At 45.0% G+C, this 14,289-nt stretch overlaps 1 protein-coding gene across 1 annotated transcript in view; it reads right to left on the bottom strand.

Annotated features, from left to right (window-relative positions):
- The window catches only part of LOC109878848 (dysbindin-A-like), a 36,037-nt gene that overhangs the window by 3,868 nt on the left and 17,880 nt on the right, over positions 1–14,289 (bottom strand). The window contains exons 8-9 of the mRNA XM_031820867.1: positions 1,691–1,846; positions 192–338 (exon numbers count right to left, since the gene is read on the bottom strand). Coding sequence (XP_031676727.1) covers positions 192–338; positions 1,691–1,846 — 303 coding nt within the window. The remainder of the gene's footprint in view (positions 1–191; positions 339–1,690; positions 1,847–14,289) is intronic.

Genomic DNA, 14,289 nt, shown 5'->3' with positions numbered 1-14,289 from the left:
TTGATGTACCAGTACACCTCCTGGACAGGACACTAGTCTATCTCCTGTTTCCGTAGCGTGAAGCTACTCCCAATCCTCCAATTTCAGGGAGGACACTAACCACAAGGCCACTGAGTTGGTTATTCCCTACAGAGTGCACTGTGTTGATAACTACCTGAGGTGAGTGAGGAGGTCAGGCTGTTGATAACTACCTGAGGTGAGTGAGGAGGTCAGGCTGTCGTCTTCTCCTCCAGAGTTGAGAAAGACGTCGAGGGCCTCGTGGTCTGACACGTCCATCAGGTCCATCTGTTCCAGAACGTCGACGTTCACCTCCATGGAAGACATGCTACCTATTGGCCCTGTGGAGCGACACACACAACCAGCATCACTTCACACTGCAGCTGCACCACACCGCTACTGTTCCGCATTCCCATCCTGCCTCCATTTCTCACAAGGAACCCTGGGACTTATCCTCCAATGTGGTTGAAAGGGAGGCGAGGAGATGGGGTGCGAGGAATCACGGAATGACGAATTCAGAACCTCAGACTGGCGGACAGTACAACACTGAAGATACACACATGTCACTGTTACAGACTGACAGACAGTACAACACTGAAGATACACACACACGTCACTGTTACAGACTGACAGACAGTACAACAGCACAACACTGAAGATACACACACGTCACTGTTACAGACTGACAGACAGTACAACACTGAAGATACAAATCAAATCAAATGTATTTATATAGCCCTTCGTACATCAGCTGATATCTCAAAGTGCTGTACAGAAAACCCAGCCTAAAACCCCAAACAGCAAGCAATGCAGGTATACACACACGTCACTGTTACAGACGGACAGACAGTACAACACTGAAGATACACACACGTCACTGTTACAGACGGACAGACAGTACAACACTGAAGATACACACACGTCACTGTTACAGACAACACAGCTCTGACATGAGACACACAGACAGACAGCACTATCATACCTCATGTATGATGAAAGCAGGAAGGGGAAGCACAATAAAAGACGTAGGAAACAGTCCATTAACCGGCGTAGCATCACTGGTTACTGTAAAGCTCAATGTCCCAGACAGAGCAGAACAAGGGAAAAGTCATAGAATCTACACCAAAACAGCAGTTACACCAGCAGTTACACCAGCAGTTACACCAGCAGTTACACCAGCAGTTACAACAGCAGTTACACCAGCAGTTACACCAGCAGTTACACCAGCAGTTACAACAGCAGTTACAACAGCAGTTACACCAGACCAAAGTCAATACAGAAAATATCATCTTAAAACACAAGTCAACCTTTTTAAAAAGAGCCTTTCTTTGACCTTCTGCAACGTTTATTATTTTTTATTTTACCTTTATTTAACTAGGCAAGTCAGTTAAGAACAAATTCTTATTTTCAATGAGGGCCTAGGAACAGTGGGTTAACTGCCTTGTTCAGGGGCAGAACGACAGATTTGTACCTTGTCAGCTCGGGGATTCGATCTAGCAACCTTTCGGTTACTAGCCAACCACTAGGCTACCCTGCCGCCCCCTGCCATATCAACAGAGGTAGTGTTCCAAATGGACCCCTATTTCCTACAGACCCGTAGTGCACTACTTCCCAGGGTCCGTAGTGCTATGGTCCCAAGCAGTGCACTATAAAAAGGGGAGCCGCACAGTGTGTGTTCTGGGTTCCAGCTCACCTCTTCTGTCAGTGATCTGCAGGTAGCCAGTAGAGAGGTACTGATCCATGTCCTGTTGGAAAGCTTCTTCAAAGTACTTCTGCCTCTCCTTCAGCTTCCCCTGCTGGGCGTGCTCCATGTCCAGCACCTTCTGGGCGTGCTCAGAGTCCAGCTCGGCTGGGGGGAAACAGGAAGTACACATAAACATAGAGGTGGATAGAGGGTTGACTTGCGCTCACGGAAGCAGCCATTGAAAAGATAGTAGATGAGCTCTAGTACATTTCTATGGAGGTCAGTAATACCCTCTGGATAGACATAAGGACAAGCCACAGTCAAATGCCTCAGTCTTCCATTATTTAATGGAAACATGTTTCACAAATCTGCACTGTGAAGGTCACTGTGTAGGTCACTGTAAAAGTTACTGTATAGGTTACTGTATAAATCACTGTGTAGGTCACTGTGTAAGTCACTATATAGTTACTGTATAGTTACTGTATAGGTTACTGTATAAGTCACTGTATAGGTTACAGTATAAGTCACTGTATAAGTCACTGTGTAGGTCAGTGTGTAAGTCACTGTATAAGTCACTATATAGTTACTGTATAGGTTACTGTATAAGTCACTGTATAGGTTACAGTATAAGTCACTGTATAAGTCACTGTGTAAGTCACTGTGTAAGTCACTATATAGTTACTATATAGTTACTGTATAGGTTACAGTATAAATCACTGTGTAGGTCACTGTGTAAGTCACTATATAGTTACTGTATAGTTACTGTATAGGTTACTGTATAAGTCACTGTATAGGTTACAGTATAAGTCACTGTATAAGTCACTGTGTAGGTCACTGTGTAAGTCACTGTATAAGTCACTATATAGTTACTGTATAGTTACTGTATAGGTTACTGTATAAGTCACTGTATAGGTTACAGTATAAGTCACTGTGTAGGTCACTGTATAAGTCACTATATAGTTACTGTATAGTTACTGTATAGGTTACTGTATAAGTCACTGTATAGGTTACAGTATAAGTCACTGTATAAGTCACTGTGTAGGTCACTGTGTAAGTCACTGTATAAGTCACTATATAGTTACTGTATAGTTACTGTATAGGTTACTGTATAAGTCACTGTATAGGTTACAGTATAAGTCACTGTATAAGTCACTGTGTAGGTCACTGTGTAAGTCACTGTATAGGTCACTATATAGTTACTGTATAGTTACTGTATAGGTTACTGTATAAGTCACTGTACAGGTTACAGTATAAGTCACTGTGTAGGTCACTGAATATAAACAAGTCATTGTTTGGTATTCCTGTTAAGCTCCATGGGAAGTGGCAGCTTTTTGTCAGAGTAGCCTGTGCTCTTTTCTAGTGACCCCAAATCCATTGACCACATACATACAGGTTGGGACGCAACCTGTAGTTAGCCGTTTACATCAGATAAATGTCTTCTCACTATTATAATGATCAACATCATCCTATAGATATCATAAGATAGAAGTCAGTAATTAGTCCCAAGTTATTATTGAAAGACTTCCTCTGTAGCGGCAGAGAACAGAGCTCCTCATCTCTCTCGCACTGTCCTTACTGTAGTGGTTCTCTCCTCACAGGTCCCTGAGTCTGGCCAGAGACACTGTCCTTACTGTAGGGGCTCTCTCCTCACAGGTCCCTGAGTCTGGTCAGAGACACTGTCCTTACTGTAGGGGCTCTCTCTTCACAGGTCCCTGAGTCTGGCCAGAGACACTGTCCTTACTGTAGGGGCTCTCTCCTCGCAGGTCCCTGAGTCTGGTCAGAGACCATCCTTACTGTAGGGGCTCTCTCCTCACAGGTCCCTGAGTCTGGTCAGAGACCATCCTTACTGTAGGGGCTCTCTCCTCACAGGTCCCTGAGTCTGGCCAGACACCATCCTTACTGTAGGGGCTCTCTCCTCACAGAGCCCTGAGTCTGGCCAGAGACACTGTCCTTACTGTAGAGTCTTCTCACAGAGCCCTGAGTCTGGCCAGAGACACTGTCCTTACTGTAGAGTCTTCTCACAGAGCCCTGAGTCTGGCCAGAGACACTGTCCTTACTGTAGGGGCTCTCTCCTCACAGGTCCCTGAGTCTGGTCAGAGACCATCCTTACTGTAGGGGCTCTCTCCTCACAGGTCCCTGAGTCTGGTCAGAGACCATCCTTACTGTAGGGGCTCTCTCCTCACAGGTCCCTGAGTCTGGCCAGACACCATCCTTACTGTAGGGGCTCTCTCCTCACAGAGCCCTGAGTCTGGCCAGAGACACTATCCTTACTGTAGAGTCTTCTCACAGAGCCCTGAGTCTGGCCAGAGACACTGTCCTTACTGTAGAGTCTTCTCACAGAGCCCTGAGTCTGGCCAGAGACACTGTCCTTACTGTAGGGGCTCTCTCCTCACAGGTCCCTGAGTCTGGTCAGAGACCATCCTTACTGTAGGGGCTCTCTCCTCACAGGTCCCTGAGTCTGGTCAGAGACCATCCTTACTATAGAGTCTCCTCACAGGTTCCTGAGTCTGGCCAGACACTGTCCTCACAGGTCCCTGAGTCTGGTCAGAGACCATCCTTACTGTTGGGGCTCTCTCCTCACAGGTCCCTGAGTCTGGCCAGACACCATCCTTACTGTAGGGGCTCTCTCCTCACAGGTCCCCGAGTCTGGCCAGACACCATCCTTACTATAGAGTCTCCTCACAGGTCCCTGAGTCTGGCCAGACACCATCCTTACTGTAGGGGCTCTCTCCTCACAGGTCCCCGAGTCTGGCCAGAGACACTGTCCTTACTATAGAGTCTCCTCACAGAGCCCTGAGTCTGGCCAGAGACACTGTCCTTACTGTAGAGTCTTCTCACAGAGCCCTGAGTCTGGCCAGAGACACTGTCCTTACTGTAGCGTCTCCTCACAGGTCCCAGAGTCTGGCCAGAGACACTGTCCTTACGGTAGAGTCTCCTCACAGAGCCCTGAGTCTGGCCAGACACCATCCTTACTGTAGAGTCTCCTCACAGAGCCCTGAGTCTGGCCAGAGACAATGTCCTTACTGTAGCATCTCCCCACAGAGCCCTGAGTCTGGCCAGACACCATCCTTACTGTAGAGTCTCCTCACAGAGCCCTGAGTCTGGCCAGAGACACCATCCTTACTGTAGCGTCTCCTCACAGAGCCCTGAGTCTGGCCAGAGACACTTCTGTGTGGAGCGTGCAGAGACTAGCACCCTGAGTCTGGCCAGAGAGACTATTCTGTGACCTCTTTATCTCAGATAACAACCCTTTCTTGTGATACTAGGATACTAACAAGATACCACTACAATACTACAGGATACTAACAAGATACCACTACAATACTACAGTACCAGGATACCACTACAATACTACAGGATACTAACAAGATACCACTACAATACTACAGGATACTAACAAGATACCCCTACAGTACTACAGGATACTAACAAGATACCACTACAATACTACAGGATACTAACAAGATACCACTACAATACTACAGGATACTAACAAGATACCACTACAATACTACAGGATACTAACAAGATACCACTACAATACTACAGGATACTAACAAGATACCACTACAATACTACAGGATACTAACAAGATACCACTACAATACTACAGGATACTAACAAGATACCACTACAATACTACAGGATACTAACAAGATACCACTACAGTACTACAGGATACTAACAAGATACCACTACAATACTACAGGATACTAACAAGATACCACTACAATACTACAGGATACTAACAAGACACCCCTACAGTACTACAGGATAGTAACAACAGCAGAGGAACCCTTGACTTTATCATCACACTTGTATTTTCTTATAAGCACCAACTTTGCTGACAGCTGCTTTATTGAGGAACGGTTTTAAATCAAATCAAACTTTATTTGTCACGTGGCCGAATACAACAGGTGTAGTAGACATTACAGTGAAATGCTGAATACAACAGGTGTAGTAGACCTTACAGTGAAATGCTGAATACAACAGGTGTAGTAGACCTTACAGTGAAATGCTGAATACAACAGGTGTAGTAGACCTTACAGTGAAATGCTGAATACAACAGGTGTAGTAGACCTTACAGTGAAATGCTGAATACAACAGGTGTAGTAGACCTTACAGTGAAATGCTGAATACAACAGGTGTAGTAGACCTTACAGTGAAATGCTGAATACAACAGGTGTAGTAGACCTTACAGTGAAATGCTGAATACAACAGGTGCAGTAGACCTTACAGGGAAATGCTGAATACAACAGGTGTAGTAGACCTTACAGTGAAATGCTTAATACAACAGGTGTAGTAGACCTTACAGTGAAATGCTGAATACAACAGGTGTAGTAGACCTTACAGTGAAATGCTGAATACAACAGGTGCAGTAGACCTTACAGTGAAATGCTGAATACAACAGGTGCAGTAGACCTTACAGTGAAATGCTGAATACAACAGGTGTAGTAGACCTTACAGTGAAATGCTGAATACAACAGGTGTAGGTAGACCTTACAGTGAAATGCTGAATACAACAGGTGTAGTAGACCTTACAGTGAAATGCTGAATACAACAGGTGTAGTAGACCTTACAGTGAAATGCTGAATACAGTAGGTGTAGTAGACCTTACAGTGAAATGCCGAATACAACAGGTGTAGTAGACCTTACAGTGAAATGCCGAATACAACAGGTGTAGTAGACCTTACAGTGAAATGCCAAATACAACAGGTGCAGTAGACCTTACAGTGAAATGCCGAATACAACAGGTGCAGTAGACCTTACAGTGAAATGCTGAATACAACAGGTGCAGTAGACCTTACAGTGAAATGCTGAATACAACAGGTGCAGTAGACCTTACAGTGAAATGCTGAATACAACAGGTGTTGTAGACCTTACAGTGAAATGCTGAATACAACAGGTGTAGTAGACCTTACAGTGAAATGCTGAATACAACAGGTGTAGTAGACCTTACAGTGAAATGCCAAATACAACAGGTGCAGTAGACCTTACAGTGAAATGCTGAATACAACAGGTGTAGTAGACCTTACAGTGAAATGCTGAATACAACAGGTGTAGTAGACCTTACAGTGAAATGCTGAATACAACAGGTGTAGTAGACCTTACAGTGAAATGCCAAATACAACAGGTGTAGTAGACCTTACAGTGAAATGCTGAATACAACAGGTGTAGTAGACCTTACAGTGAAATGCTTACTTCCAGGCACTAACCAACAGTGCAAAAAAGGTATTAGGTGAACAAAGAAATAAGTAAAGAAATAAAACAACAGTAAAAAGACAGGCCAAATACAGTAGAGAGGCTATATACAGTAGTGAGGCTACATACAGTAGAGAGGCTATATACAGTAGACAGGCTATATACAGTAGAGAGGCTACATACAGTAGACAGGCTATATACAGTAGTGAGGCTACATACAGTAGACAGGCTATATACAGTAGAGAGGCTATATACAGTAGTGAGGCTACATACAGTAGACAGGCTATATACAGTAGAGAGGCTATATACAGTAGCGAGGCTATATACAGTAGAGAGGCTACATACAGTAGAGAGGCTACATACAGTAGACAGGCTATATACAGTAGAGAGGCTATATACAGTAGAGAAGCTATATACAGTAGAGAGGCTACATACAGTAGACAGGCTATATACAGTAGAGAGGCTATATACAGTAGAGAGGCTATATACAGTAGAGAGGCCAAATACAGTAGAGAGGCTATATACAGTAGAGAGGCTATATACAGTAGAGAGGCTATATACAGTAGAGAGGCTATATACAGTAGAGAGGCCAAATACAGTAGAGAGGCTATATACAGTAGAGAGGCTATATACAGTAGAGAGGCTATATACAGTAGAGAGGCTATATACAGTAGCGAGGCTATATACAGTAGACAGGCTATATACAGTAGAGAGGCTATATACAGTAGAGAGGCCAAATACAGTAGAGAGGCTATATACAGTAGAGAGGCTATATACAGTAGTGAGGCTACATACAGTAGACAGGCTATATACAGTAGCGAGGCTATATACAGTAGAGAGGCTATATACAGTAGAGAGGCTATATACAGTAGTGAGGCTACATACAGTAGACAGGCTATATACAGTAGAGAGGCTACATACAGTAGACAGGCTATATACAGTAGAGAGGCTATATACAGTAGACAGGCTATATACAGTAGAGAGGCTATATACAGTAGCGAGGCTATAAAAGTAGCGAGGCTACATACAGACTTACTGTGACTGAGATACAAGACTGTCTCACCTAGTTACCTTAAGATGAAAATCACTCTGGATAAAAGCACCTGCTAAATGACTAAAATATACATTTATATCACCCACATTGTAGGCTAATTATTTACCTGCCTGCCCAAGTGTGTCTCCTCCAGATCAGAAAACAACGGGACGGTTCTGTTATGTGAAGCCAGACATGTATCGTGACTATCGTCCCAGTAAGCTCTAGTCCCCACTGTGAGCCAAGTCTCTCTCGGTCTTAAAGACAGGAAGCACCTACCCACTTCTCAGAACAGCAGGAAGTGGTTATGTTACTTTTATGGAACCATAGGAGTGTCTGTGTTATGGCTAGAGGTGCTACATCCTTTTAAAAGATGCATATTGTTGCAGTGAATCTTTTGTCCTAGATCAAGCTCTACTCATCAGCTGCCTTTACAAGAACTGACATCCATGTGGAGTCAAGTAACAGCAGATTGAGGAACTAAGTATCTTCTTTGTTTTCTGACAAAAGTTCATCCCAGAAATGCTGCCTCATTGAAAATAAGAATTTCAACCCTGAATCATTGGATTCTCACAAATCCTTGAAATGCCCGCCAAGGTGCCAATACAGGCTCAGGATTTCCAGGTAGGTCATTTCTCCTCGTCAGAATCTACCAAAGCATTTGAACACAGTCAGTCAGTCACCCCTGTGGTAAAGGGGTGTTGTTGTCAGTGGGCTGGATGTGTCAACTCGACTAGTCCCAGGTGGGCAGGAAGTCAAGCCAGCTGTCACCAGGCAGGGCCCCAGAATAACTGTCTGTCCCCCAAACGGCTCATTATTAGTGCACTACTTTTGGACCAGGGCCCATAGGAAATACACAGACTAGGGTGCCATTTCTAGGGAATACTAGGCTTCCATCTGGGAAGCTACCTGTGATCAGAGACATGCATTCTATCTTCCACATGGTGAACAGCAGCTCAACAGAACCAGCCTCTGATTCACTAGAAATACCACTCTCCTTTTATCATATATTGCAACACCATAACTCTTCATCCACAATACATCTACATGACGGCCTCCCATAGGTAACGTGATGATCTCCCATAGGTAACGTGATGTCAATGGCTTTCTGACAGAGAGAATGATGTCAATGGCTTTCTGACAGAGAGAATGATGTCAATGGCTTTCTGACAGAGAGAATGATGTCAATGGCTTTCTGACAGAGAGAATGATGTCAATGGCTTTCTGAGAGAGAGAATGATGTCAATGGCTTTCTGAGAGAGAGAATGATGTCAATGGCTTTCTGACAGAGAGAATGATGTCAATGGCTTTCTGACAGGGAGAATGATGTCAATGGCTTTCTGAGAGAGAGAGAGAGAGAGAATGATGTCAATGGCTTTCTGAGAGAGAGAGAATGATGTCAATGGCTTTCTGACCGAGAGAGAATGATGTCAATGGCTTTCTGACCGAGAGAGAATGATGTCAATGGCTTTCTGAGAGAGAGAGAATGATGTCAATGGCTTTCTGAGTGAGAGAATGATGTCAATGAGCCCTCCAACCTCTCTATTGACCCCCAGGGAAGGAGAGACACAGCCTATCCCCCCCCCCCCCCCCCCCAGCAGGATAAATGTATAATGATGAGCCCTCCAACCTCTCTATTGACCCCCAGGGAAGGAGAGACACAGCATTCTATTACTGCTCCTAATTCCACTGTTATAAACATTCTATTACAGCTCCTAATTCCACTGTTATAAACTTTATATTACTGCTCCTAATTCCACTGTTATAAACATTCTCCAAGTCATGCGTCACCACTATAAATAGGAACCAAGATTAAATGTTCAGAGAAATGTAATTATATTTAATACCAAGCTATGTTAGGGGGGTTTCAGAGGGCAACCAGTGGTGACATTCTGTAAAGCCTAGTGAATTCAGTCATATACCCTCAACTGATAAGACCCCTACAGTTCATTACATTCCTATATATTATCAAAGCAGTGGTCACCAACCGGTCGATCGCCATCTTCAAGGCATTTCTAGCGGATCACCAAACATTTCAGTAGAAAAGCCAACGGCATAAAGGCTTGCGTTCCTTTTGTTTTTCTTCGTGTTGTGCTGTTGGCGGTCGGTGCACTTGATGTACCAGGTAGGCAAAGTGTTCCCAGTTTGAACCATTTTATTTGTCTGAAAAGACAAACTTCTCCAACCCGGCAGACTCTTGAGATCGGTGGCTAAATCGACGGTGCCTACTGCGCTGGCCAATCGGATAGTTCAAATCACCGTGCCTCCCTACAGCTTCCACCACCCAGGCAAAGTTTGATACTCAAGGAAATTAAAGAGAGAGCAGGGACCGTGAGAGGCAGACCCTCTGCTGCTCTCACTCCCCCCGCTGAGACTAATGCCGTGTTCAAAACAACTGGGAACTTGGAAATGTCTGACTTCAGTACATTCAAGACAACTGGGAACTCCAGGGAAATTCTTTTTTTTTTTAAAGGTCATCCAACTTGGAAACTCTGGCATCTTTCTAGAGCTCAGACTTACCGACCTGATGTTCACGGACATCATCATTTGATCTCATTTCTTCCAGAGTTCCCAGTTGTCTTGAAAGCATCATGACCGTCAGATGCATGTACCATCAGTCCAGTAAAACACAATTATCTCAATTTAGACTCAGCATGTTCTACACCAACTGATGTATTGTTATTAATGCTTAAGTTTTAAAATATAATATGGTCTGAGAGGAACAATATTGGCAGGCCAGGCATATAACCAATATATGATGTGATAACGTTTCAGGCCTACTGCACAAACCTCATTCCTACTGAACTGGTTTAATTAGGTTAATGAGAACTTTGACTGTGGTTTTGACCACTGTTCTAAAGGGTCTGAGCCATAGATGTAAAGCTATTATATTAGCTATGATCTGAGAGGGGGAGGCAGAGCACTGGCCCCAGCCTCAGCTCTCATGTTAGGTTGCTGTATACTACTCATCTCCAACATGTGGGCTGCCAAGTTAGGCTACTGTGGGCTGCCAAGTTAGGCTACAGTGGGCTGCCAAGTTAGGCTACTGTGGGCTGCCAAGTTAGGCTACTGTGGGCTGCCAAGTTAGGCTACAGTGGGCTGCCAAGTTAGGCTACAGTGGGCTGCCAAGTTAGGCTACAGTGGGCTGCCAAGTTAGGCTACAGTGGGCTGCCAAGTTAGGCTACAGTGGGCTGCCAAGTTAGGCTACAGTGGGCTGCCAAGTTAGGCTACAGTGGGCTGCCAAGTTAGGCTACAGTGGGCTGCCAAGTTAGGCTACAGTGGGCTGCCAAGTTAGGCTACAGTGGGCTGCCAAGTTAGGCTACAGTGGGCTGCCAAGTTAGGCTACAGTGGGCTGCCAAGTTAGGCTACAGTGGGCTGCCAAGTTAGGCTACAGTGGGCTGCCAAGTTAGGCTACAGTGGGCTGCCAAGTTAGGCTACTGTGGGCTGCCAAGTTAGGCTACTGTGGGCTGCCAAGTTAGGCTACTGTGGGCTGCCAAGTTAGGCTACTGTGGGCTGCCAAGTTAGGCTACTGTGGGCTGCCAAGTTAGGCTACTGTGGGCTGCCAAGTTAGGCTACTGTGGGCTGCCAAGTTAGGCTACTGTGGGCTGCCAAGTTAGGCTACTGTGGGCTGCCAAGTTAGGCTACTGTGGGCTGCCAAGTTAGGCTACTGTGGGCTGCCAAGTTAGGCTACTGTGGGCTGCCAAGTTAGGCTACTGTGGGCTGCCAAGTTAGGCTACTGTGGGCTGCCAAGTTAGGCTACTGTGGGCTGCCAAGTTAGGCTACTGTGGCACACACACTGCACTGCTTTGCTTTATCTTGGTCAAGTCGCAGTTGTAAATGAGAACTTGTTCTCAACTAGCCTACCTGGTTAAATAAAGGTGAAATTAAAAATTTTAAACACACACACACACCAAACTCTGGTCAGGTGTGGGCATCCTGCTCTTCAGATATGACCTCCCGTCCCAACTCCCGTCAGGCCTGACCAGATTTGGTACTCACAAGTAATCCAATCATAGCGGTTTCAGACAGCACTGCTTACCTCAGCAAGCCATTGATCTCCGCAATAGCAGCCACAGTGTACGTCCCAAATGTCACCCTATATAGTGCACTACTTTCTACCAGAGACCTGATCAAAAGTAGTGCACTATATAGGGAATAGGGTACCATTTGGGACGTAGACCTACCATCTTACTCTAAATCCCTGCCTCTTTACTATAATGGTTAAGAGCTAGAGAAATCAATACCCTCTGAATGGAGCGTAAAAGTAAGGAGTGAATAGACTGACACTTTAAGCCATTTTCCTGCTATTACTTCTCCAGTGCTGCATTTTTACCCACACCACCGAGCGAATTACCCTCCTCACCCGCTGCCGAGACTGATTTAAGTAGTAAAACAACAACAACAACAACAACAAAGACCCACATTTCAGACAGGTGTCCTATCGCTGCCTGTAATCTTTTTTATTTTTATTTTACCTTTATTTAACCAGGCAAGTCAGTTAAGAACAAATTCTTATTTTCAATGACGGCCTAGGAACAGTGGGTTAACTGCCTGTTCAGGGGCAGAACGACAGATTTGTACCTTGTCAGCTCGGGGATTTGAACTTGCAACCTTCCGGTTACTAGTCCAACGCTCTAACCACTAGGCTACCCTGCCGCCCCAAATCACCCATAGCGACACGGCAAGTCGCCCGGTAACAGTGGAACACACCGTTCACAGTCCAGTGAGCACCAGAGCAGATACCCCAGACCGTCTATGTCTGCGTGGAGGCATTCTAATTAGATTCTAATGTGGCATATCAGCTCTACATGTTATGGAAGAACGTTGCTGCACATTCCTGACCAGTGATGTATATTAAGGTAACTGGTGACCACTGCATTCATAGAGGAGTTATTGACGGGTAGAATCGCTCCCGTTACTAACACTTAGATCCCTTCAACATGACCTTTTCTGTTTCCTGACAATAGACAAACTGTTGGGGCAAAAAGGAGCAGAGCGTAACTGCATGGGTTCATCATATGACTGAGTCACACACACACACACACACACACAACCCAGGCTGCACTAAGTAAAGTCCTACTGAAAGAATACCGTGGCAGTAGCACAGATCACCAACATCAAAGCATCACCAAATAGACATTCCACTTTAAACATGAGGAGAATAACTAATACAGAGAGACAGACAAAGGGAGGGACATGGAGAGACAGACAGAGGGAGGGACATGGAGAGACATGAAGACATAAAGACAGGGACATGGAGAGACAGACAGACAGAGGGAGGGACATGGAGAGACATGAAGACATAAAGACAGGGACATGGAGAGAGAGACAGACATGAAGACATAAAGACAGGGACATGGAGAGAGACAGACATGAAGACAGGGACATGGAGAGAGAGACAGACAAAGAGAGGGAGAGAGAGAGACATGAAGACATAAAGAGATGGACATGGAGAGAGAGACAGACATGAAGACATAAAGAGATGGACATGGAGAGAGAGACAGACATGAAGACATAAAGAGATGGACATGGAGAGAGAGACAGACATGAAGACATAAAGAGAGGGACATGGAGAGAGAGACAGACAAAGAGAGGGAGAGAGACAGACATGAAGACATAAAGACAGGGACATGGAGAGAGAGACAGACAAAGAGAGGGAGAGAGACAGACATGAAGACATAAAGAGATGGACATGGAGAGTGACAGACATGAAGACATAAAGAGATGGACATGGAGAGAGACAGACATGAAGACAAATACAGGGACATGGAGAGAGAGACAGACAGACATGAAGACAAAGACAGGGACATGGAGAGAGAGACAGACATGAAGACATAAAGAGAGGGACATGGAGAGAGAGACAGACATGAAGACAAAGACAGGGACATGGAGAGAGAGACAGACAAAGAGAGGGAGAGAGACAGACATGAAGACATAAAGACAGGGACATGGAGAGAGAGACAGACATGAAGACATAAAGACAGGGACATGGAGAGAGACAGACATGAAGACATAAAGAGAGGGACATGGAGAGAGAGACAGACATGAAGACATAAAGACAGGGACATGGAGAGAGACAGACATGAAGACATAAAGAGAGGGACATGGAGAGAGAGACAGACATGAAGACATAAAGACAGGGACATGGAGAGAGACAGACATGAAGACATAAAGACAGGGACATGGAGAGAGACAGACATGAAGACATAAAGAGAGGGACATGGAGAGAGAGACAGACAAAGAAAGAGGAAAATGGAGAGACATAACAGAGAGAAAAAAAACGAGAGAAAAATGAGAGAGAGAGACAGAGAGGAGAAAAGCATTGTAACCTACAGGAGTTCCTGGAGCTGCTCCCTGGAGAGGACATGTCTGG

This window comes from Oncorhynchus kisutch, unplaced genomic scaffold (genome assembly GCF_002021735.2).
Source record: "Oncorhynchus kisutch isolate 150728-3 unplaced genomic scaffold, Okis_V2 scaffold3711, whole genome shotgun sequence".
Classification (NCBI taxonomy): Eukaryota; Metazoa; Chordata; class Actinopteri; order Salmoniformes; family Salmonidae; genus Oncorhynchus; species Oncorhynchus kisutch.
The sequence above is the reverse complement of the archived record's forward strand: the minus strand, read 5'-3'. Positions and strand labels throughout refer to the sequence as shown.